The following is a 25,702-nucleotide window of genomic DNA, read 5'->3' on the forward strand; positions in this document are numbered from 1 at the left end:
GTAAAAATTAACTTTATGTTTTTAAATTTTTATATAAATCATATCTTTATAGGGGTCAAAAACCAAAAAGTATGAAAAGGTAGAGTGAAAAAAATTACTCTCATTTTTGTCTCTAACCTACCTAGTCCCTGTAAGTTTCCTCTCCCATAGGTGAAGTTACTATTACTAATTTCTTTGCAATCTTCAGGAAAAGTAATTATGTATACTCTATTTCAAAAAATGAATATAAAATAAGAGATATTTAAGCTGAGTAAAAGTAGGGATAAGAGATATTAAATTCAGAATTGTGCTGAATAACTTTTACCAAGATAGAATCCTTTTTAAAAGTCTGAGTCTGCTTAGCAAGAATCAAATCATATAATGATATTATAATGGAAGTAATTAAAGTTTTTTTAAAAGAAATTCAGATGTGAACTTCTTAGTATATTTGTTCATATAATTTGTATGAAAGGTTTGATTGCATTCTAGGCCAATATATATATATTTTTATTACATCTTCTAGAAGGAGTCACCTTTGTTCAGGCAGTCTTAGTAGCACTGCACTTTTTAGTTAATTCTGTATCATCTGTGTGCAACCTTCTCTTTCCTGCTATCACAAATTGCCTTCTACAATTGAGATTTACTAATTTAATACTGAATGCATTCTCATCTGATCATTTCCTTCATATAGTATATGTCAATGAAGTAGGAAGAGTGGCAAGATATATTTGGCTATTGTCAATCAATTACTTGGTGTGCATGTAATAATATATTTTTTATTGAGGTGTTTTTGCACTGTCATCATACTGACTAGAGTCAATTCTTACTTGGCACATCCAGATGCTCCAACTTTGTGTGACCTAGATAGAAAACATATGGGGGTATGTGCACGTATTTTTAGCATGTTAAGAGTTCTGCCTTAGGGTAAAATATATGCAAAACTTCAGGAAGTGAAAAGAAAATCTCTGTTTTAGAAAATAATATAGAATTGATGAAATGGTAGAAAAAGCAAATGAACAACTATTTGCTGTAGTAAATACAGTATTTAAAAATTATGTTTTTTAAAAAATAAAGATCTTTAATTTTTAATTACCACATTTAAAAAATTTTTAATCCATTATTTTGATAATGGGTGCTGTTTTGAAAATGAATTTTAGTTGCCTGAGCAATAGTGAAGATTTAACTTGTTGGCGGATCTCTCTAATCATTTATTGCTGTCCCAACTGTAACTAATTTAGAAAACCCTCCTAAATTACCCCCTTGATCTGATGCAGTAATTGCCTACTGTGAAATAATGTTCTAGAACTATTACCAGTATTTACTTAAAAATGAAATTCCTCATTTAATGATTCTCATGTTTGACAGCATTTTTAGAACCCATTTCTTCAAGTGATCTTTTTACAGTTCTGTGCACTACCTAGCTACTCAGCAGGTTAGGCAGTGAAATAACATCTTTGCATTAATCAGCAGCTAAGATTTATATCTTTAGGCATCACCTGAGGCAACACTCTAATGTAAACTAAGATAATATGATGTTTACATTAGAACTAACCCAAGCTTTATATCTATTATCAGTACAGGAAATTTTGGAATTTTAAAACATTAGTTTTCTTGAAAGTTTTCTTGATTACTTACTTTAAATATATTTACATGTTTGTATCAGAGATGTAGCATAGCTTTAGAGAGAGAAACTTTTCATGAATAAATTGTTGTTACTCAGCTGTTCCTTGTTCAAAGTAACTTGTGGTATGGTAAGTACAAAACAAGGGCACTTCATTCCCAATACAGCAGATTATTCAGAACCTTACCTACTTTGTTATTTTGAATATCGTTCCTTAAAACACCAGCTACTAGCTGGCTTAAAATAACAGCTGTAATAACAGAAGCCAGCACTTCTTTGTCTTTTTACACTCATACACAAACACACACACATACATACATACATACATACACACACATAGGAAATGCAAAGATTACAGTCTGGCAGTTCCTCAGTAAAGAAAGAGTTACCATATTACCCAGCAATTTCACTTCTAGGAATATTAAGCGAGAGAAATGGAAGCATAGTTCACATAAAAACTTGTACATGAATGTTCATAGCAGCATCATTCATAATAGCCAAAAAGTGGAAATAACCCAAATATACATCATCTAATAAAAGGATAATTCAAAAGTATATCCATACAATGGAATATTACTTAGCCATTTTAAAAAAGGAAGAGGTACTGATATAACATGGATAAGCCTTGAAAATGTTCCATTAGGTAAAAGAAGCCACTCATAAAAGACTATGTATTATATAATTCCATTTATATGAAAAACCTAAAGTAGGCAAATTTATAAAGACAGAAAGTAAATTAGTGATTACCTTGGGTGAAGGTGGCAGGGAATGGAGAGTGACTGCTAATGGGTACAGGGTGTTTCTTTGAAATGATAAAATTGTTCTATAATTAGTTGTGATGGTTGCATAACCCTGTGAATATACTAAAAACCATTGACTTGTTTACTTAAAATGGGTGAATTGTATGGTTTATGAATCATATCTCAATAAGACTAATATTTAAAAAACGAAAGAAAAACAAAGGCTACTTTGGATTTCCTAAAGTAAATGAGTAGACAAAGACTATAATTTCTAACCCATATAGTGGTGTGATAATCAGCAGTCTTAATTTTTAAAAATAAAGAGGTAGTTTTCAACTCCACTGGGGTTACTTTTCTCTAGAAAAATGTGTTCTACAAATGTTCACTCCTTCAACAAATTGTTTATTGGGCCCTATTGGGTACCTGACACTGTTCTTGATACCAGGGACTCAGTCACATTCCCGATTGTTCTTTTCTTCCTCTCCACATGCCATCACCAAGTCACATCAAGTCTATTTTATATCCTTTAGTTTATCACTGTGCTCTTTTCCCTCTTAGCAATATGCTTGGTTCTATTACCTAGTCCAGTGAATCTCAGCCACAGTATTTTTTTTTAGATTTATTTATTTATTTGATGGGGGGAGGGGCAGAGGGGAGGAGAGTGTTAAGCAGACTCCATGCTGAGCACAGAGCCCAACCTGGCACTCAGTCTCATGACCCTGAGATCATGACCTGAGCTGAAACCAAGAGTCAGACGTTTAACCGACTGTGCCACCCAGGCACCCCTCAGCCACAGTATTAATATTAGTAAATACCAAAGTATGCAAATGTTTTACCTTAAAATAATTAGAGGAATAATCCTGTAATTGTCACTTTCATTGACTTGCATTCCAAGTCAGTGGAAGTGACTTGGAAGTCAAAAAGTGGTAGCATTTTAGCTAGTGTGCCAGGAAAACTACACAATCCTCGGTGCCTATTGAAAATATTGAAATATTTTGTGAATGTGACCTTCATCCATTTTGCATGTCCTCAGTAAAAGTGAGAATCTTTGAGCTGGATTAATTTAATCACATTTTTAAAAATCCATATTGCTTTAGTTTCAGTTCTCACTAAATCATTCTTATAAAAGATCTTTTTTATAGAAATATAGTTGACATACAACATTATGTAAATTTAAGGTATATAACATGTTAATTTGATACATTTATATATTGTAATGTGATTGCCATTGTAGCAATAATTAGCATCTCTATCATATTACATAATTATCATTTCTTTTTAGTGATTGGGATAATTAGGTTCTAGTCTCTGCAAGTTTGATGATTATTATACAATACTATTGTTAATTATTTGCTATATTGTGCATTAGATCTCTAGGACTTATTTACTACTTGTTGCAAATTTGTACCTTTAAACAACATCTGTCCTATCTTCTCACCTCCTATTCCCTAATAACTATCATTTTATTCTCTGGTTTCTACGAGTTTGGTTTTAGATTCCACATATGAATATCATACAGTATTTGTCTTTCTCTATCTGATTCTCTCACTTAGCATAATGTCCTTAATGTCCACAGATCTCTTTCTAACATCCATATCTGATCAAGCATTTTCCCAGTTAGATTTCTTTCTCTAGTAACTCTGCATTGCAAATAAGATAAACTGTAAACTTCTTTGCGTGATATGATTGGTCATTCATGATCTTACTCCTTTCTGTCCAGCTTCATCTCCAGCAACCCATATTCTCTATGCTTCCATGCCTTTGCATGTGCCCTTCTATCTGCCAGCAATGCCTGTCCCATGAGTCATGGGTGGCAGCCTCCTTTCGGGTCTCACTGCACATGCAGTCGCTCTGTGAAGTAGACTTAGGTTTCTACTACAGTGCCTCTACTATGTTTTACAATAGCAGTTTTTATAATGCATTATAATTATTTTAGTATCTTGTTTTCCTTTTATATTTTTAGCTCCTAAGAGCCAGTTCCTTATCCTTTTATCTTTGATTTCCCAGCTTTTAGCATGGAATGTGGTATGAAGTAGGTGCTCAATAAATATTTGCTGAATAAGTTCAAAAGAGTGAGACACCTGAGTGGTGCAGTCAGTTAAGCCTCCAACTCTTGGTTTCTGCTCGGGTTGTAATCTCAGGGTAGTGGGATTGAATGCTGTGTCTGGCCCCAGCCTCAGCACAGAGTCTACTTAAGAGTCTCTCACCCCGCCCCCCCGTGCTCTTTCTCTCTCTCTAAAAATAAATAGAGCTTTAAAAAAAATTCAAAATGAGTTCCTCCAAAAATTTTAATTTAGCCCAAGTATTTATATATTATATGTGATAAAATTAAAGATTAAAAATATATTTGTGACTCTGATCCCATATTTCCTGGAGCAGTTCCAATTTTAAATAGTCTAATGTATTGTCCTTTAAGAATAAATGTAGTTACCAAGATATAATTTTTTGTTTAGAAATATAACATTGAGGAGCACCTGGGTGGTGTGTCGATTAAGCATTCAACTCTTGGTTTTGGCTCAGGTCACGATCCTCAGGGTCATGAGATGGAGGCCCACGTTGGGCTCCGTGTTCAGTGTGGAGTCTGCTTGGGATTCTACCTCCCTCGGCCTTTCCTCCTGCTCATTCTCTGTGGTGTCTCTCTCTCTCAAATAAATAAACTTTAAAAAAGAGAGGAAATATACACATTGAACATATACCTCAGTTTTTTAATTGTTTACAATTTATTTTTATACTTTGATTTCTTCATGTACTTTATTTTTTCTAATTCAGATCATTTTCAAAGCAATAGATAATAGTGGAAAGGTGAAATTTAGGATGGAACAATACCTGAATTGTTTTTCTAATTGTGTCATTTTGCTGTGCACTTTGGTCCTAATTACTGCACAACTGTATTTATATGAATATAAATGAATGAAAATTAATGGAAATTTAGAAACCCTTAGGTATAAGGATCTGTATAATAAGATTAAGGTTGGTACTGACAACTGAACTCAAAAATACTCTGATTTTAGGATGCTAGGATAGTAGCTCCCAATCTTTTTGGACTTCTATTATTTTGGTGTGGCTTCTTTGATTTGAGGAACCCAATTATTTATTTATTTTATTTTATTTTATTTTATTTTTTATTTTTTATTTTTTTTTTAAAGATTTTATTTATTTATTTGAGAGAGAGAGAATGAGAGACAGAGAGCATGAGAGGGAGGAGGGTCAGAGGGAGAAGCAGACTCCCTGCCGAGCAGGGAGCCCGATGTGGGACTCAATCCCGGGACTCCAGGATCATGACCTGAGCCGAAGGCAGTCGCTTAACCAACTGAGCCACCCAGGCGCCCCTATTTATTTATTTTAAATGAATAGATTAAAAATAATTTTGGTTTGAGAATGCATTAATACCCTCAAGTTGATTAGAGAGTAGAGTGTATCACATGGCCGTGGAGGGTAATCATCCATGAACATGCATTTGTCTTTGAGAATTCTCAGTTAGGGTCTGGTTTTGGCTCTAACTTATTACTGTCTTTGACTAGATGTTAGCAGAGTAAAAATAGTAAGTTTGGAGCCAAAAAGATGGGGTATAAATCATGGTTCCATGACCTACTATCTAAGTTTCTTTGGGTAAATCAGTCAGTCTGAGCTTCAGTTTCCTCCTCTGTATAATGAGATAATAATACCTATGTGAAAAAGTTGTGAAAATTAACAGTGGTTTCTAAAATAGTAGTGCCAGGTAAGTTCTTCATAAATCATAACTCCTATTTGATTAGTATTAATAAAACCCTAGGAATAGGTAAAAGGTTTTTCTGTTACACTAAATTTCAGGTAATTTGTCTTAATTGAGTAGTTGTTATAGTACCTCTGTTTTCCTAAGCAGGTTTGTCTTTAAGATTCTAAAAACAGAGTGGTTTACAAATGATACACATCAACATGCAGAGTCAGTGCTAATTGCCATGTCCAGAAGGGCACTTCCCTTCACTGCTCTCCCCCAACATGCCATTTAGAGGACAACATGAATCCATTTACTTCACTTTTCATTTTATTATATATAGTACTCTTAGTACTTCAAACTGCCTGTAGAGGTTCCTGGTCGTATTAAGGAGCTCATTTGGCCAGAATCCTTTGGTCTAGTCTGGTCTAGTTAGAGTCTCTCTCTCTCTCACCTTCTCTACAATGAGATATTTAAATCACTGTCTTTTCACTCACAACAAATACAACTTTTGTACATTACAGGAGAAAAATAGAAAGGAACTTCCTTAACCTTTAGCCATTGAATCTGCAAACCTACTTATCTTTCTTCACTGCTTCCAGTTCAAGTGTGTCATATTAAGACCCACCCTTGATCCACACCTGCCTCTAGTTATTGCTCGATCTGCTTTTACTTTACAGTGAAACTTTCTGAAATGCTATCTATGTTCTTTTTTTTTTATGTTCTCTGTATAATCACTATTCAGTAATTGAAATTTGGCTTCGTTTACTCTCCTTCCCTAGAACTGCTCACACTCTTCTGATTGCTAAATCCTGTGGCGTTATCTCTGTTCCTACCTTGGTCTCTTGACATTGGTCTTGTATGACTACTTTCCTCTTAAAAAATTTTCTTGTTCTGTGTACCATACTATCCTATAGCTTTACCTGCCTCTGTGTCCACTGCTTCTTTTCAGCCTCTTCTTCCTCTTTCAAGTCCCTTGAATGTTGATGTTTTCTCCTATGTCCTTTACAGATTTTTCTCAGGATTTAGGAGGTGCCAGGTGAATATTTGTTAATTAACAAATTATGTCTGTGTTTCTTAAGAGATTCACTATAATTGGACCTTGTTAACTGAACAAATTGCAATATATCATACCTGATGGTGCACTTCACAAACTTTGGTCCAGTCTTTCTGGACCATGATTCTCTTAAACTACCCTACTACATATTTCCGGTGAAAAAAATCCAAGCACATCATTTAGCTTTTTTATGTCTATGAGGTTCAGTTAGCTTTTTTAAGTGGTCTGTATGTAACGGTAATTGCAAAGATAATTTTAAAGAGCATGCATTATCCCAAATTTTTACACCAGTTTGACTATTTATAGAAATCTTATAGCTTTTAGTTGTCCATCCTCAATAAAATAGTAATACCTTACTGGGAGTAACAATTTAATTTAAATATACTCTGAGGTATATATAAAGTTTAGGATTAGGCACTGTCCTGTGTGTTTGCCTACATTGTATATTTTCATCTTTCATCAACTCTGGGAGATAAATATTCTTAGTCATCTTGTAGAGAGGAGAAAACTGAGGTTAGGGTAAGTTAAATAGATTTTATACCATAACATATACAGTTGATAAAATTCAGAACCAGAGTTCTTACTTTACCGGCCCATGCATCTCTTCTAAATGATACTGAAATTATAAGCTGGGGTTGAATGCTAAATACAGAAATAAATGGGGTAAGTATTTGAGTTTAGTAAATCTAAATTGTGTTAAAAGTTGTCTGTGTCTTTTTGTTCCTAGGCAGTTATTTGGCAGAAAACTAGAGTATCTGATCATAAGATGGCTCTCATGTCTGTTCTGGGGACTGGCGTTATGGGCAATATGGAATCCTTTCAGTATCACTCTGAAGAGTCTCAGGTATACAACAAAATGTTCTTAATTAATTCTGGTTTACCAGTGAAACTGTCAAAGTACTTTTTTCTTGGGGTTTGGGGTGGCGAGAATTTTTTCTTGTAACATTTTAATTATATGTATAGGGTAAAAAAAGAAAATACATTTACAGATTATATTAACCCTCTCTCCCCAGCCCTACTTCCTGTTTTTTCTATTTGTTTTTAATTTTAAACATTGTGGTTACATTATTTTTTATAATGCTTTTCAATAAAGGATCTTATCTATTTACTTTTCTCTATGAAAGAAGAAGAGTTGGGGCACCTGGGTGGCTCAGTCGGTTAAGCATCCTACTCTTGATTTCAGCTCAGCTCATGATCTCAGGGTTGTGAGATTGAGCCCCACCTTGGGCTCTGCACTTAGCAGGGAGTCTAGAGATTCTCTCCCTCTCCCTCTGCTCCTCCACCCAGTCTCACTCGCTCGCTCTCAAATAAATAAATCTTTTTAAAAAAATGTTAAAAAGATAAAGAAGAGTTGAGCTTTCTTACCTTTGTTTTCCCTTTACCATTCTAAATATGTACTCCAGCTTCCTTTTCTTGATCTCTCAGCTTCAGTGCTTCTTGAGTTCCTATAATGCTAGATGAGGTTATGAATTATGAACACTCCCACTCTTTTACTTGCTCTTCCCTCTCTCAATCATGTCAGCTCTACTTTTATGTTATCGAGCTTAATAACTTGTCGTCTTTTGCAACCATTTTTAAGTCTCCATCTTTTGTTTGAAAATTGATTCTAAAAGTTGAAAACTTATCTGGAGTATACTGTATGACTAAAAATAATTTTCAGTGCAAAGCCAAGTATTGTGCTAGGATTACATTTCCTAAAAATCCATGTTATGTGTCCATTCTATACAAATGAGAATATTTCTATTGTCCCAATTAAATGGAATCTCCTTTCTTGTTCTCCTATCACTGGCTCAAAATCTGCTTATATATGGACTTACATAGTTTTTGCTTTTTCTGGGTTTTCCAAGGTTTGGGTTTTGTTTTTTGTTTTTTTTTTTTCCTTTTTTCAAGTGAAGAAATTTTCTTCATCATGTCAGCAATTAAATCCAGCTCTTTTACTTATTCTAGCTATAGCTGGTAATTTATTCTATTCCATTTTTTTTAAAGCATTAGATTTAGAACTTAATTTCTTATTTGGACTGATTGCCTGTCAGGTGTTCTACACAGCTCCCATCCTGGAATTTTTTTCATAGGAATACTAGTTGTTTCCATTATTTCACATATCCCATGCCTTCCTCTTTCTTAGTATTAATTCTCATTTTTTTCATGTACATCTTTAGCTAACTACCACAGAAAGGGGACATGAGAGGTAGACTTTTATGTACGAGAATGACTTTGTTTTGCACTTTCACTTGTTGACTTTCTCTCTCTAGTCTGGTAGATCTACAATTCTAGATTGAAAATAATTTTTCAGAACTTTGAAGACATTGAGTACCTTTGGCCGTCCATTGTTGCTGATGGGAAGATGAATTCATTCTAGTTCTTTCTTTCTAGCTGATAAGTATTTTTCTTTCTGAATGTTCTTAGGATCTTTCCTTGGTCTCTATTCTTCAGTTTTTCAAGAACGTCTCTAGATGTGTGTCTTTTATTACTCATTTGCTTATTATGCTGAGCACTTGTGAGACCTTTTGAATCTGAAAATTCGTTTCTTTTTCAGCTCTGGGTTATGTACTTCCATCTGTCATAACTTTGATCATTTTCCTCTTTTAATGAAACTCATTATTGTTGGTTTAGGACCTTATGTTATTTCTCTCTTACTGTTTTTCTCAAGTTTTGTATCTTTTCCTTTTTCTCTAAGTTTTTAGAGATGGCTGACTCTCTTTTATCCCTTCCGGATTTTTTTGAACGTTTTATGTTTAATTTCCAAGAGCATTTTTTTATTTTTTTAGAGAGAGAGAACAAGGGTGGTGGGGAGTGCGGAGGGAGAGAGAGAGAAAGAATCCCAAGCAGGCTCTATGCTCAGCACGGAGGCTGATGTGGGGCTTGATCCCATGACCCTGAGATCATGGCCCGAGCAAAAATCAAGAGTCAGACTCTCAACCAACTGACTGAGCCACTCAGGCACCCCTCCAAGAGAGTTTTCAAATTTTACTGCTTTTTTACAACTTCATATTGTTGTCTTATGGATACAAAATCTTGAATCTCTCTAGAGATACTAAGTTTTATTTCTATTTTTAAATTATTTGTTCCTTAAATTATCTCTTTTTTAGGAGGTCAGTTTTGTTTTGCTTTTCAGGTCTTTTTCCTCCAAGCCATCTTTTTCTGTGAATAGAAGTCTAATTGGGAACTCAGTGTTTGTGCCTGGACTTACTGAGTGTCAGGCTTCACTTGAGTATTAATTAATCAAAATCCTGGTCCTGTTCCCACAGTCTGGGGGAATCACAGGTGCCATCATGGGGTGGGGGCTTAGCACACTGCACCCATACTCACTGCTCTAGTTCTCAGGAAATTCATTTCATCTCTTTCCTCCCCCCCTCCCAACCCCGTTCCTTCCCTTCCTCTTTTCTTTTCTTCTTCCTCGCACAAAATTAGATAATTGTAATTGGTTCATGACAGATTATCCTTATTCAGTTTCTTTTTTTTTTTTAAAGATTTTATTTATTTATGTGACAGAGAGATAGCGAGAGCAGGAACACAAGCAGGGGGAGTGGGAGAGGGAGAAGCAGGCTTCCTGCCGAGCAGAGAGCCCGATGTGGGACTCGATCCCAGGACCCTGGGATCATGACCTGAGCCGAAGGCAGACGCTTAATGACTGAGCCACCCAGGCGCCCCCCTTATTCAGTTTCTTAATAGAAGAGTCTGTAGTTTTTGCTTGTCTGCACATTTTAAGCCTGAAGGCTCTCTGTTCTGCTGGACAATTGGTTTCTCTCTTCTTCTCTCTTTTTTTTTTCTTAAAGATTTTTATTTATTCATTTGAGACACAGAGATAGAGATAGAGAGAGCATGAATAGGGGGAGAGGAAGAGAGAGAAGCAGGCTCCCGGCTGAGCCAGGAGCCCGATGTGGGGCTCGATCCCAGGACCCTGGGATCATGACCTAAGCAGATGCTTAACCATCTGAGTCACCCAGGGGCCCCTGTTCTTCTCTTCTTTTTTTTTTTTTATAATTTGTTGAAATCTCTTTTCTGCTACTAGTTCTTCTATTCTGCTTACAGTATTAAGTTCTTAATTATTATCATTTTATTAGTCTTGGATGGGAGCTTGTGCTCAGTTGATGTTCTCTCTGCCTGAGAAACAATTCAGGCCAGCCTTAGGGGCCACCTGTAGTGCCGTATAGTGGCACTAGAGTGACATAGGTCCTGTTTTTCAGAGCTCCCTTAGTAGTTGTTCAGTAGTTTCAATATACCCTGGTGCTACCTTAGACTGGTTATGGTGGCTGACTTGGGATAATAAAGGTACTGTCTTGGGACAGTAAATTCTCCCAGGTCCCTTGTGGTTTCATGGGACTTTGTTGCCTACACTGGTAACCCAGGAAACTTACGACAGGAGATCCAGACTGATATCTCGGTGTTGTGCTCTAGGTAATCTAGCTGTCATAGTTTGGTTTGAAGACCAGCAGCATTGGCATTACCTGTATGCTTGTTAGAAATGAAGGGTCTCAGGCCTCATCCCAGACATAGGGAATCAGGATCTGTATTTTAACAAGGCCCCCAGGTGCCCATTCAAGTATGAAAAACACCGATTTAGACCTTGGTCAGTTACAATTTTGTGTGTGACTGGAATTATCCTGTTAAATCATTTTCCCAATGGGAATTTTTTTCTGTGATCTGTATTGAGATGTGTTGCCAGATCTATGTTTGCCCACTGATTTTTTTTTCTTTTTTTTTTATTCTTATGTTAATCCCCATACATTACATCATTAGTTTTAGATGTAGTGTTCCATGATTCATTGTTTGTGCATAACACCCAGTGCTCCATGCAGAATGTGCCCTCCTCAATACCCATTACCAGGCTAACCCATCCTCTCTACCCCCCCCCAGAACCCTCAGTTTGTTTTTCAGAGTCCATCGTCTCTCATGGTTCATCTACCCCTCCGATTTCCCCCGCTTCATTCTTCCCCTCCTGCTACCTTCTTCTTCTTCTTCTTTTTTGCCCACTGATTTTTAAATTTTCTCTTGAGATAGAATTGTGTGAGGGCTGCTGTAATCTATCATAGATTTTGCTATACCTTAATGTGGTTATCCTTGCACAGAGTAATTTAGGAATTTGGAAACCATGTGTTGCTGAATAGTTCCAGTTCCATGGGTTGTCAGAATGATAAACTTTTGAGTGTGTCTCTAGTGAGAGTGATCATAAAACCAAATCCCTCTTCTGTTTATGTACTGTGTATCTAAATGGGTGTTGTACTTAATGTTGCCAGGAGCTCCCCATCACCACTCCATGCTTTCTGGGCTTGTAAGGAGGGTTGTCCTATATCAGAGTTTCTTTGACCCCTTCTCATTCCTGGCCAAAAGCAATCTTAAGTTGTTTGCCAACTGCTAATAGTTGCCCGATCTCACCTCACTCTATCTATTCAGGCTGTGAAACTTGGCCACCAAGACCCCTTCACTGTACTGGGATGGCAGATGCATTCATCATTGGGAACCTTGGATATAGAGAATCTTTATATATCTTTTCCCATAATGTTGAGGGTCCCTTTCTTTAACTACAGCCACTTCATGTTGGAGAATCTCTTAATTAAGGATGGTGATCCCAGCTGAATCATTGCTGTGATGGCATTTATTAGGAATTTCCCAATGTGGCTTTGTTAGCTTAAGGGAACTCCTCAAATTTTATTTTGTTTCATGTTTGTTTTTTGTTTTGTTTTGTTTTTTGACATCTATCTTCTCTTGATATTTTTATCTCTGCATTTTTCCATGCCAGGTTCTGGGTAAATTCTTCAATGCTGCCTGATTTTTATTCCCAAAACTGTACATTTCCAGGATTCAGAATTTATTCATTTTCCTATTCTCTTCTAAACTTGTTTATAGCTTATGAGTCTTGAATTTTTTATCATCTGGTTTTTTTAATAATGGATGTAACTTTTCTTTACTCTTTTGAAAGCATGGTACATGTACTATTTTCAAAGTTCTTTTCATATTGCTCTATCATTTCTACTTTCCTAGGAGAATATTCTCTTATTCTCTGCTATTTTATATGCTTTGAAATTTTAATTTGCACAGTCATCGTGCGTGCAGGTTTATTGTTTTTGTTATTTTGTTTTTACCCACTCCACCTTCTTCCTCCTCGTGGTTTGGCAGATACCACCCCCCTCCTGGCCCCAGTTCAAAACCAGGTGCTAATATTAGTAGTTCATGCCTTTCGTCCTGCCAGGATTTTATAGACCCCTTTTCCTAGCTGACTTGGCTTAGCTTTATTTTTGGTTTTGGAGTTATCCATGTTCCTTCCTTGCGAGCAGCTCCATAAACAGTGGTCACAATATTTTTAAGCATTTTTGAGGGGGAGGAAGAGGGCTGTCTCAGCAGCCCATTTCACATGGAAAGACTGATTTTAATCTCTTGTCTTGTATGTGTTTTCTGTCCCTATTTCCACATCAGAATATAAATTCCAACTGACACAGATGGTTTCTTCTTTTAATTGAGATACAGTTGATATATAACATTATATTAGTTTCGGGCGTACAACAAAATGATTTGTTATATATATATATATATATATATATTGCAAAATGATCACCACAGTAAGTCTAGTTACATCCATCACCACACATAGTTACAAAAACATTTTTTTCTGACACCGCTGGTTTGTAATCCAGGAACACATAGGGCTTTTGATTTCAGCCATCACTCTCCCTTATGTTTTGCATCCTTAACATCTTTATGTTGTCTTACTTTTAAATGGTTCAGTCTTTTGAGATTTTTGTAAAAATTGATTTTTATCTATCACTGTTAATGTATTTGCAGTTGGAATCAGGGAGAAGGGAGTTTCTGCATGAACTTGTCCCACTGTCCTGAGCAGAAGTACTTAAATTATTACTTTAGAAACATAACTCCCTGGTGTTCTTTTTTTTTTTTTTTTTTAAAGATTTTATTTATTTGACAGAGACACAGCAAGAGAGGGAACACAAGCGGAGGGAGGGGGAGAGGGAGAAGCAGGCTTCCCGCCGAGCAGAGAGCCCAATGCAGGGCTAGATCCCAGGACTCTGGGATCATGACCTGAGCCAAAGGCAGCCGCTTAACGACTGAGCCACCCAGGTGCCCCTCCCTGGTGTTCTTGAGGTTTACTGAAAGAGGAAACTACTGTTAGGAGACCAGTCAGGGTTACCTGAGCAGAATCCGAGAGGAGAGGAGATGGGTTTGACAGATTGGGTCGCTGGCAGGGCTCATTATTATGCTAAAGGAATACAGGAGGAGCCAGTTGTATAGCAGGGCAGCGGTGGGGTGAAATATTTTATCAAGTTTTGAATGTGATGAGATTGAGAAGATTTTTGTGATAGCTAGTTAAAAATAGTAAGCATTTGGGGGTGAAAGAAATGGAGGCTATATATCTGTATCTTAGTATCACTGATGTATGTGTATAGATGTGAATGAAATTACTCAGAGAGTAGAGACGAAGAAAAAAGGCTTTGATGATGGAACTCACGGGAACCATCATCATTTATAGGTGGTAAGCAAAGGGAGAGAAATCGGCAAACCAGACTAAAGAGAAAGTGTCAGGAAGGAAGCAGAAAGACCAAAAGAGAAGGCTGAAACGGGGTGATGCTTCCCAAATGAGAGAGTTGTCATCGGTGTCAGGGTCTGCAGAGAATCTTCCCATGTATCACCGCAGATTCACTTCTCTGCACGTCCTGCCTTGCAGAAAGTGGTCGTTTTTCTGTTCATAGAGTTGCTGCTATTCTTTTCTTTGTCCTCCAGTTGAGTTCGTAGGTGTTCAGAATGGTTTGATAGCTATCTAGCTGGATTCCTGGGACCAGACGAAATTTAGGTCTCCTACTTCTCCACCATCTTGGACTCTCAAGGGTCTGCAGAGAATCAAATAAGAGAAGGACTGAGTGTCCATTGGAGTCGGTTATTGGAAGTAGTAGAAACCAGATTATAGGGGGTTGGAGATGAAGAGAAGGAGGGAGAGGTCCATAGTTGCAGAGCAATCAGGGGAGAAGAATTTGTTTGTATTTTTGCCTTTCATTTTTGTTTTGCTTTCTAGGTTGAGGAATACTTACAGAATCTTGTATGGTCAAATTTTTTATTTGGTTGCACTGATTTAGTCTCTTTCTTTCTCTTTTTTTTTTTTTGCACTGATTCGGTCTCTAACAGACATTCTTTTTCCATAAACTACCCTGATTTTTATTTTTAGAGCATTTTATAAGACTTTGCTTTTTGATTTTACTTTTCCATATAACTTAAATGTACTTTGTTCTTAAGGTTATCCTAAGCCATTTTTAACTCAGTATTTGGAAATTATTCAGTGGACAACTAAGGTGGTGTAAAAGGAAAACACCAGCAATATTACCAATTTTTCCTCATTTTATTTTTCATTCCTACCTATTTGGGGCAGTTTTGTTTTAAGTCCACAAACCCAGTAAGTCTTTCAGAGACTAAACAGGTGCTTCCTGATGCTCAGCAGTGCTTTAAGAAGGATCTCATGTTACCTGGTAAATTATACAACCATTTATAAATGCTGTGAAGTTTTACAGTTAATTAAGTAGCATTTTGTAATGGATTATCCAGCTTTATTAATTTATTTTTTAAATTGGCACAGTTTGGCACTGTGACAATAATGCACTTAGTGTTCTAAAATTGGTAATGCATCTCCTTAAACATTTATTTCCAAGGGTAGGGTAGGGATAGCCATAGACATAGATGGCAGCCTACCCACTGTGTTGGTAAAGAGCCTCATGGTTTCTGCTTACCTAAAAATAGCATCTCCACTGACACTCTCACTTTTCTAGACCTAAGCTGAAATTTTACTATTAGTGTTTCTTAACAGGTTAATATAAATACATCTGTTTCTAGTTGTTTCAGATAGAGTACAGGCTTAATATTTTAAATAACTTGACCAAGATCACATGGCTAGTAGTGGAGCTAGGATTTAATCATGTCAATCTGACTCGGTCCTGTATTCTTTACAAATCTCTGTATTATCTTTAGAGGTAAAAAATAGGAGCATTTTTTTTTTTTTTGGCTTCTATCTCCTCAATCTCTCTCTCCTCTCTGGTATTTTTTTCTAGGATCCTTCATCATTTTCTCCCTCCTTTTCATACATTTACAAAATAGAGAAAGAGCATAAAAATAACTGGTTTGATTGTAGAAAAGTTCTCTAAACAAAAATGGAAATAAAGTACTGTAATCGGTGTCAAAGAGTAAAAGGATTTTTAAATGAGAAATGAAAGCCCCATCAGATTGACTCCACAAGATAGAAACAGCCACTTCTTTACAGGAAAAGATGGCTAAAAAGAAAAGGATAAATATCTAAAAGAAAGTCACAATATGAAGAATTTTTAAATGGTAAAAGAAATTTTAAGAAGAAAGAAGATAGGGTTGAACAAACAGCAGTATTTATGCTGTATGTCCTATGACAGTAAGACATATGCCCATTCATGAAGCTTTTATGAATGCCAATTTTTCCTTAAGAGTTGTAGGAAGAGGGGCGCCTGGGTGGCTCAGTTGGTTAAGCGACTGCCTTCGGCTCGGGTCATGATCCCAGGGTCCTGGGATCGAGCCCCGCATCGGGCTCCCTGCTCCGCGGGAAGCCTGCTTCTCCCTCTCCCACTCCCCCTGCTTGTGTTCCCTCTCTCACTGTCTCTCTCTCTGTCAATTAAAAAAATAAATAAAATCTTTAAAAAAAAAAAAAAAGTTGTAGGAAGAGAGAGTTTCAGGCCAAGAACACCAGTGTAATATGCTTCTGTGTTTTATTTAAGGTTAATGTTCAAGACATGGTTATCAGCAAGTATAGGACTCTTGAGACCATAAAATGAAAATCCATTTTATTTTTTCATACCTTTTGTACTGTATATAGCCAGACCCTTGGTCCCACATTCATTGTTGACAGTGTTTACTAATTCTGTAACTATTTATTATAATTGCAGATTTATCTAAGTGGATTTCTTCCAAAGCATGATGCAGACCACTCTTTAACAAGTCTTTCAACCCCAGAAAGGAGTTTTATCTTTATAAACAGTCGACCAATACATCAAAAAGACATATTAAAGGTAATCTGTTTTAGAAAAAAAAGTATTACTTGGATCAGAAATAAAAACTAGCTCTGTCATTTGTCAGCTTGTTATAAGGACTACTTCCAAGGATTTGCTTTAAAATAAGGAGAAGGAGATAAACAGATACTGTAATATTTATTAAGCATTGTACTAGGTGTTTTACATAGGACTTCACAACAATTCTGTGATGAATTATTATCCTTATTTATAGTGAAGAAACTGAAATGTTAGTAACTAAGAAGTTAGTGACTAAGGAGCCCATTATAGCCAGGAAGCAGCAGAGTTTGGATTTGAACCCTGGACTTTGAAAACATCCATGACACTATGATCTTTTAACTGTGAAGCCAGTTGCACTGGGTAGTTGTACTTCTTAATGAATGCTTGTGCTTCATGTAAGTTCAAGGCCTCCAAATGAGTATTTACCATTTAGATACTGCTTTTCCTCATAAATAATTACATCCACTCAGTTTCTCAGCTTACTATACTTTTTTGGCTATATTTAAGGATGGCAGTACTATCTTTACATGGTATTTTTATCTTTTCTTTATTACATATATTTCTAGGTAATCCGACATTATTACAATCTGAAGTGCCTAAAGGAATCTACTCGCTTGTATCCCATTTTCTTTCTGAAAATTGATGTTCCTACAGCTGATGTGGACATAAATTTAACACCAGATAAAAGTCAAGTGTTACTACAGAATAAGGTAAATTTTTGCATAATTTTTTTTATTTATGTTTTTTACAAACTTATGCAGTCCTAACCATTTTCACATGGGAGAGTTGCTTGTTTATACATATTTTTAAATATTATTTTAAATCTTGCCTATTTATTATTTTCATAATTTTCCCTAACATTTGTTAATTTATATTTTTAGGAATCTGTTTTAACTGCTCTTGAAAATCTGATGACGACTTGTTATGGATCACTACCTAGTACAAATTCTTACGAAAATAATAAAACAGATGTTTCCTCAGCTGACATGGTTGTTAGTAATACAACAGAAACAGATGTGCTTTTTAATAAGATGGAATCATCTGGAAATAATTATCCAAATGTTGATTCTTCAGCCATTCCTTTCCAAAATGATGTGCATAATGATAAATCTGGGAAAAACACTAATTATTGTTTAAATCATCAGGTACATGTTGATGACCATTATGATAATTTTAATAGTGAAAATTCTAACGTTGATAAAAACACTAGAAATACATTTCAACAGATCCCAGTGAATAATTTATCATGTGAGGATGCCCAGAAGGAATGTAGTGAAACTTGTTTTGTAAGTTCTGTTAAGCATACCCAATCAGAAAATGGCAATAAAAACAGTAGAGATGAGAGTAGGAAAAATGAGGAAGCAGCAGTTCCTGAGAAGTCTTTGGAAATCTGTGCAGATGACTGGAGCAAGGGAAATACACTTAAAAATTCAATGGGAGAAAACATTGAACCTGTGAAAATTTTAGTGCCTCAAGAAAGTTCAGTATGTAAACTCAATAATAACGCTTATCCAAGCCCTGAACAAAAGAATCTCAGTGAAGGTTCCTGTAACAAAAAATCAAATGTGGTAGATAACAAATCTGGACAGCTTACAGCGTATGATTTAATTAGCAATCGGGTAATCAAGAAACCCATGTCAGCAAGCGCCCTTTTTGTTCAAGATCATCGTGCTCAGTTTCTCACAGAAAATCCTAAGACCAATTTGGAGGATACAACAGTACAAATTGAAGAACTGTGGAAGACATTGAGTGAAGAGGAAAAACTGAAGTAAGTTTCCAGAGCTTGCATGTGACCTGATGCTGAGATATTTCCATTCTATATGACTCACTGGGTTAAAAAAAAATTTAAACTTCTTATTTATGGAAAAGTAGAATGGAAAATGCCTTTTGGTTTGGCTAGAGTACCTTTTTTGGCATCACTTTTTTAAATTTAGAGAAGTTTTTTGTTTTATTTTTTGTTTTGTTTTTGGTACAAGCCTTAACTACTTTATTATTAAAATTTGAAGTTAAAGGCTTTCCATTCTTCTTAATTTAAAACTATATTTTCTTCTATTTCCTTTTTCTTTTATGTTAAAGAATCTATGACAGGACTTTCTCTTTTTTAAGCTTATGCATTAGAACAATTATAACAGTGGTGGTTTTAAAAAAGATCTTGACTGTTCCCTTTTTTAAATTGGTCTCCAAAATATGTAACACAATATGAAAATTACAATATTTTTACAGATTCAATTTAGTGGAGTCAGTACTGTCCCTATTCAGTACAAACTGAAGGCTTCCTTCTAAAATCTTTTATTTGTTGGCAACTTATAAACTGTGGCGGGGTGTTTTGGTAGGTAAATAGGTGATTTGATCTATCTTTGATGAATATAACTACTTATTGCCATTTTTAGATTAGATGAACTAAATAAATATTATAAGGTAATATGATGAGTGTTTATAGTTGACTTAGGGCACTTATTACAAATACAAAGTACTGTCTTGAGTGATCTAGCCCACCAGAAAACAAAAGAGTGGAATTATACTTCCAATCATATATTATTATGTAGGGTATCTCAATATTATGTTAAACATCTTGAAGAAAATTTAAACATAACTTACCACTCAGAGTTTTTATTTGGTGACAAATATGGACACTTGACCGATTTTTTTTTTTTTTACTTTTTCATTCGCTTATTGTCTTATAAAGACACTATCAATTTAAAATAATAATGACCACTATTTTTTTTGTGTGTGTAGTATGCAACTTTCCTTTTTTTAAAATTTAAATTCAGTTAGCCACCATATAGTACATCATTAGTTTTGGTGTAACATTCAGTGATTCATTAGTTGCATATAACACCCAGTGCTCATCACATCATGTGCCACTATAAACACTGACAGGCAAACCTCCATAAATTAGCTTCTCTCTTTACCTCTTTTTTTTTTTTTTTTGGTGGGGACGGTTGTGTTTTTTCTATTTTCAGGCATACACAGAAGTAGACAAAACAGTACTGTGAGCCCATAACCCTGTTTCACGAACCATCATCTAATGGTCAGTCTCATTTTATCCATGCCTCCATGCACTTCACTTCCCCTTTTACTATTATTATTCTGAAGCATATCCTAGGATAATATCCTTTATTTCATAAATATTTTATTATGTATCTGTAAAAATTAAAAATGCTCCTTTTTTAAATATAGCCGTAATACAATCATTATAATTTTTTTTTATTACTTATGATTTATTCATAATAATAACAACTTACAAGCACAGAAACTAACACTTACAAAGTGCATGTTTAGTGCTGGCACGGTGCTAAGCTCTTAAAATCATTATAATTTTTAAAACAAGATTTCCTTAATATCATCAGATATTCAGTCTTTGAATTTCTAATTAATAAATACCAGTTTTTTTAAAGTTTGTTTATTTGAATCAGGATGCAAATAAGGTTCACACCTTGTGATTGTCTTTAGTTTTATCCAAATGACATAGTCATTTTAAATATTTTTTTTTTTTTTTAAGATTTTATTTATTTATTTGAGACAGAGAGAATGAGAGACAGAGAGCATGAGGGGAGGAGGGTCAGAGGGAGAAGCAGACTCCCCGCCGAGCAGGGAGCCCGATGCGGGACTCGATCCCGGGACTCCAGGATCATGACCTGAGCCGAAGGCAGTCGCTTAACCAACTCAGCCACCCAGGCGCCCATGACATAGTCATTTTAAAGATCAGTGCATTTAACTTTTAGTACAGCAAGCCCACAGAAGTGGAATTGCATTGACCAGGGAGGTGATATATTATCTGAGAAGGAGGGGAAAAAGCATAGATGTTTCCTTTTCCTAGAAGGTAGGGACAGTGTAACAGCTTAAGATAGCTGTTCCCTTACAGCCTCACAATAGCAGGTATTGATCCAGTTGACTTTTGGGGAGTGTCAGCATTGTTTCTTCTTGTGGGCCCCAAGGTATCAGGGTACAGGATTATGGTTAATAGGCCTTGTCTAAAAATTTGTTTATCATCAGGCAGTATTCTAGAATCCAAAATTTTCTCTATCTTATTGCCATAAGGTAGACAGAAGAGCCAGTGTTGGTCAAGAGCAGACCTCTGAAACTACACAGGGTTTTAACTCCAGTTTCTTTCTCTGCTAGCTTTTTTGTAAAAATGTGTGAACAGTATCTCCTAGATTGTTTTGAGGATTAAATAAAATATTGTGTGTTATGATGTAAGAAAAATGACTGGCACGTTGTTCATGATCTTACTCAGAGTTTTTAACCTGTGAGAAGAAAATTCCTCTCTTGTGATTGACATTATTTTTCACTTGCTTAGTCAAGATTAAATTTAATTTGGAGGCCAGAAATAGAAGAAAATATAAGTATTTTGGGATCAGAGAGCTTACTGTATGTCACAAAATGTTGTGTTAGAATCTTCCAGAGCCAGGGGTTTGGGGACCATGATGGCTGTGTCCAAAATTATGATCAGTGAGAAAGTGCGGCAAAAATGGTATCACACTCAACAATCACAGTAACTACCACTTTTCTGTAATATTTATCTTGGAATTCTTTCCATGATCCTAAATTCTGCAGGAAATGCTAAGGGATATCAGAGTAGACTCCTCTTCTGTGGATAATGGGTCTTTCCACCTATCCTCCCTTCACTATTTTCTTATTCTTCCTGTTTCTTTCCCTTCTTCCTTCTCTTCTTTCTTGCCCTTCTCTTTCTCCTTTTTTTTTATTTTTTAAAGATTTTATTTATTTATTTGACAGAGACACAGTGAGAGAGGGAACACAAGCAGCGGGAGTGGGAGAGGGAGAAGCAGGCTTCCCGCGGAGCAGGGAGCCTGATGCGGGGCTCGATCCCAGGACGCTGGGATCATGACCTGAGCCGAAGGCAGGTGCTTAACGACTAAACCACCCAGGCGCCCTCTCCTTTTCCTTCCTTCGTGCCCTCCTTCTTTCTTCCCCTCCTTTCCTCCCTTTCTACCTGTCTTCAGTTGGGAAATATTTATTAAGGACATTCTGTATACAAGGCCCTATGTACTCTAGCTAATCATTTCAGATATAGTGGTAAGTAAAATATACTTTCTCTAGTCATAAATGATGCAGTATAGTGAGGAAGACACAAACAAATAGTAATCATAGAATACAATGAGTTGGTGTTAAAATAAATATAAGGGGTTATGAAAATACTTAGCAGTGGGTTTAATCTCATCTGTAAGACAGGAAATGATTCCCTAAGTAGAAATAATCAGAAGAGCATAGGGAATTTTCTAAATAAAACAGCTAGAAGTAAAATAGTGTTATTGAGGGAATTAAAGATGCTCTCTGTGACAGGAATAGAATATGAGAGAGTATAGTAAAGTAAATTGAGGGAAGGCAGGCCAGATTATGTAAGGTTTGTAAACCATAAAGAATTTGAATAAGCCCTACGATCAGGGTTTTTCTGCTGAGAGCTTAGGGCAGACTTTGGAGTGGGGGGTACTTCATTTTTTAGTTCTTTTCTGGATATTTTTTCCTTTGCTTTTCTTCTCCTTTCCTCTGGTGGATTAGAAGCCAGATTTAGGTCTGTGCCTGCCCACTGGGATTTCAGTCAATTGATGTTAACTTGAACTTTTCATTTGCAGTACTGTAAACATACACTTCTACTTAAAATAAGAATAATATTGTAATTGGAGTATTGAAAATGGTAAATAAATTTTATAATTACATGTAATCTTTGGTCACAAAAACATTTGAATTGATTACTGGTCAAATCAAAATTAATATTTTCCATTCAGGTTACTGAATCCCTTAATGACATTAAGTCAAAGGTAGCAGCTGTTTTTACTTAACATTTGCTTAATATTCCTTTGGACATAGCTTTTTATATTTCCCAAGGAACTAATTAAATTGACTTATTGAGTAAATCACAAGATTAGTACCATATGTGAAAATTTGCACATTATAATTAATTACAAATGTGACCTTCATCTTGAACTCATTTTTCACCGTAAGGGAAAAATCTTGAATTGGAATGTCCCAGAGCTAAAAATATTTACTTATAGTACGTATTAAAAGTAAACTTTTGAAAATTAACTGTTTTGTGTAGCTAATCCAGGACTTCAGATTCTAAATAGAAATGGGAGAAAATCATGTACAAGATTATGAATATAGCCTGGTAAGTAACCAGAGAGGCATTTTTCATCTAGTTTACAGTGAAACAAGGTCTTTTTTACATTCTTACCCAGCTAACATTTCTGTATTTAACAAACATGTACTGAGTACAAACTACACAACATACTATGGTCTCTTGTCTCTTACTCTCAATTTTAAAATTTAATACAGTTCGCCCAAGAATGTCATTCCTAACACCTATCTATATAAATTTCTCCTTAAAAATGTTTCATGTATATTACCTACAATAGAATTTAACCAGTTTCTTAAGAGTTACTTAAGATTAGAAATAGTGTTAATTCTCCAGTCTCAAATTTAAAACTGCATTTAAAAATTTTTTTAGTAAAGTTGCTTAAATAATTACCGGCCTTTAGTCAGTCATGTGCCGCATTCATTGTAAGATGTGTTTCTTGATATAAAATGATAGCAAACATTTATAATTATTTACTGTGGTGCCAAGCATTATTCTAAGTACTTGAAACATTTTAACTCATTTTATTTTTCAAAACTATGAAGTAAATGTAGATTATCTGTATATTACAAATGATTATCCTGAGGCACAGAAAAATTAAATAATTTGTGTAGATTTGCAGAACTACTAAGTGGCAGCACCAGACCAGTCAGTCGCCAGGGTCTGTGCTCTTAACCGCTACACTTTACTGAACACTTGAGAGTGGTTTTCAGTTTGGGGTATGCTTTAGAATCATCCATGGAGCCTTTCAGAAACTGTTGTTCAACCTCAGTCTCGGCGTGGAGAATTTGAAAATCTGAGGGTGGGATTCAGGCATCTCAATTTTGTAGAAAAGGTTGCTATAACCACTATGCTAGACTGTCTTTGATTGGCTGTAGAAGTTTCATTAACCCAAAAGAAAAGATGTCTTGAGTTTTTACCCAGTATAATTTTAAAGTGTCCATTATCTTGTACCTTTGAAACTGAATTAAATTAAATGGTTTGGATGTATTGAGTTTATTTGAATTTATTTTTTCACTGATGACTGTAAAGTGAGAAATAAATAACAACTGAAAAAATTAATATTTAGCTATGAATCCATTACAAATTTAATCATAAAATTTTTATTTTGCCTGTTATCATTAGAGTGACTTTAATTTTACTAGTATCTAAATAGTAAATGGAGTATTGTTTACAGATTTTCTTTTGTAGTGCTCAGGAAATTGTTTATTCCAAGTTGATGTTACAGTAGATGCGTAAGGAGTTCTTCAGATGTAGAATTAACTGTTTTATTTAGTTATTTATAAGGTTTTTTTCTTTTTTCTTTTTTTAGTGTTTGTGTCTTCACTGCTTCCATAAATGGTTTTTAAAATTGGGTAAAATGTAGCATTGTGAAATACACAGATCTTAACTGTATATATAGTTCAGTGCATTTTTATATGTGTACACCCATGTAACCACTGCCTCAGACAAAATACAGAATACTTTAATCACGCCAGAAGGTTCACTTATGCTACTTATCAGCCAATTTCCATACACAGCCACCGTTTTGACTTCCATCACACTACTTTGGTTTTGCTGGTACTTAAACTTCATTTATATAAAATCATACAACAGGTACTCTTTTTTTTAAGATTTTATCTACTTGGGGCGCCTGGGTGGCTCAGTTGGTTAAGCGACTGCCTTCGGCTCAGGTCATGATCCTGGAGTCCCGGGATCGAGTCCTGCATCGGGCTCCCTGCTCAGCAGGGAGTCTGCGTCTCCCTCTCCCGCTCCCCCCTCTTGTGCTCTCTCTCTCTCTCTCAAATAAATAAAATCTTTAAAAAAAAAAAAAAAGATTTTATCTACTTATTTGAGAGAGTGAGAGAGAGAGAGCACATAAGCGGGGGGGAGGGGCAGGGGGAGAAGAACAAGCAGACTGCCCCTTGAGCAGGGAGCCTGATGCGGGACTCGATCCCAGGACTCTGAGATCATGATCTGAGCCAAAGGTAGATGCCTAACTGAGCCACCCAGGTGACCCAACATGTACTCTTATTTTATTATATTTTATTTTATTTTATTTATTTGAGAGAGAAAGAGAGCAAGTGAGAGAGAGCACAAGCAGAGTGAAGGGCAGAGGGAGAAGCAGACTCCCCACTGAGTGGGGAGACTGATGTGGGACTCTGTCCCAGGACTCCGGGATTATGACCTGAGTCAAAGGCAGACGCTTAACCGACTGAGCCACCCAGGTGCCCTCAACATGTGCCCTTTTATGTCTAACTTCTTCTCAACAAAATATGTTGTGATTTACATCCATGTTTGTTGAATACTTTGCATAGTTCATTCTTTGAAATTGATAAGTAATATTCAATTGTATAAATATACTGCAATTTGTTTATTCAGTCTCCAGTTGGATTGTTTCCAGTTTGGAGCTATTATGAATAAAGATGAGTTATTTAGTTTCTAAATATTTGGGGGTATTTCTAAATATCTTATTGACTTCTAATTTATTCTGTCATGGAGAGGGAAAATAC

The 25,702-nt window shown here is 35.7% G+C and overlaps 1 protein-coding gene across 1 annotated transcript in view; it reads left to right on the plus strand.

Annotated features, from left to right (window-relative positions):
• PMS1 (PMS1 homolog 1, mismatch repair system component) overlaps positions 1 to 25,702 on the plus strand; it is an 87,365-nt gene that overhangs the window by 48,022 nt on the left and 13,641 nt on the right. The window contains exons 6-9 of the mRNA XM_021702698.2: positions 7,819 to 7,935; positions 16,994 to 17,116; positions 17,683 to 17,826; positions 17,998 to 18,884. Coding sequence (XP_021558373.1) covers positions 7,819 to 7,935; positions 16,994 to 17,116; positions 17,683 to 17,826; positions 17,998 to 18,884 — 1,271 coding nt within the window. The remainder of the gene's footprint in view (positions 1 to 7,818; positions 7,936 to 16,993; positions 17,117 to 17,682; positions 17,827 to 17,997; positions 18,885 to 25,702) is intronic.

Source organism: Neomonachus schauinslandi, chromosome 3 (assembly GCF_002201575.2).
Source record: "Neomonachus schauinslandi chromosome 3, ASM220157v2, whole genome shotgun sequence".
Lineage (NCBI taxonomy): Eukaryota > Metazoa > Chordata > Mammalia > Carnivora > Phocidae > Neomonachus > Neomonachus schauinslandi.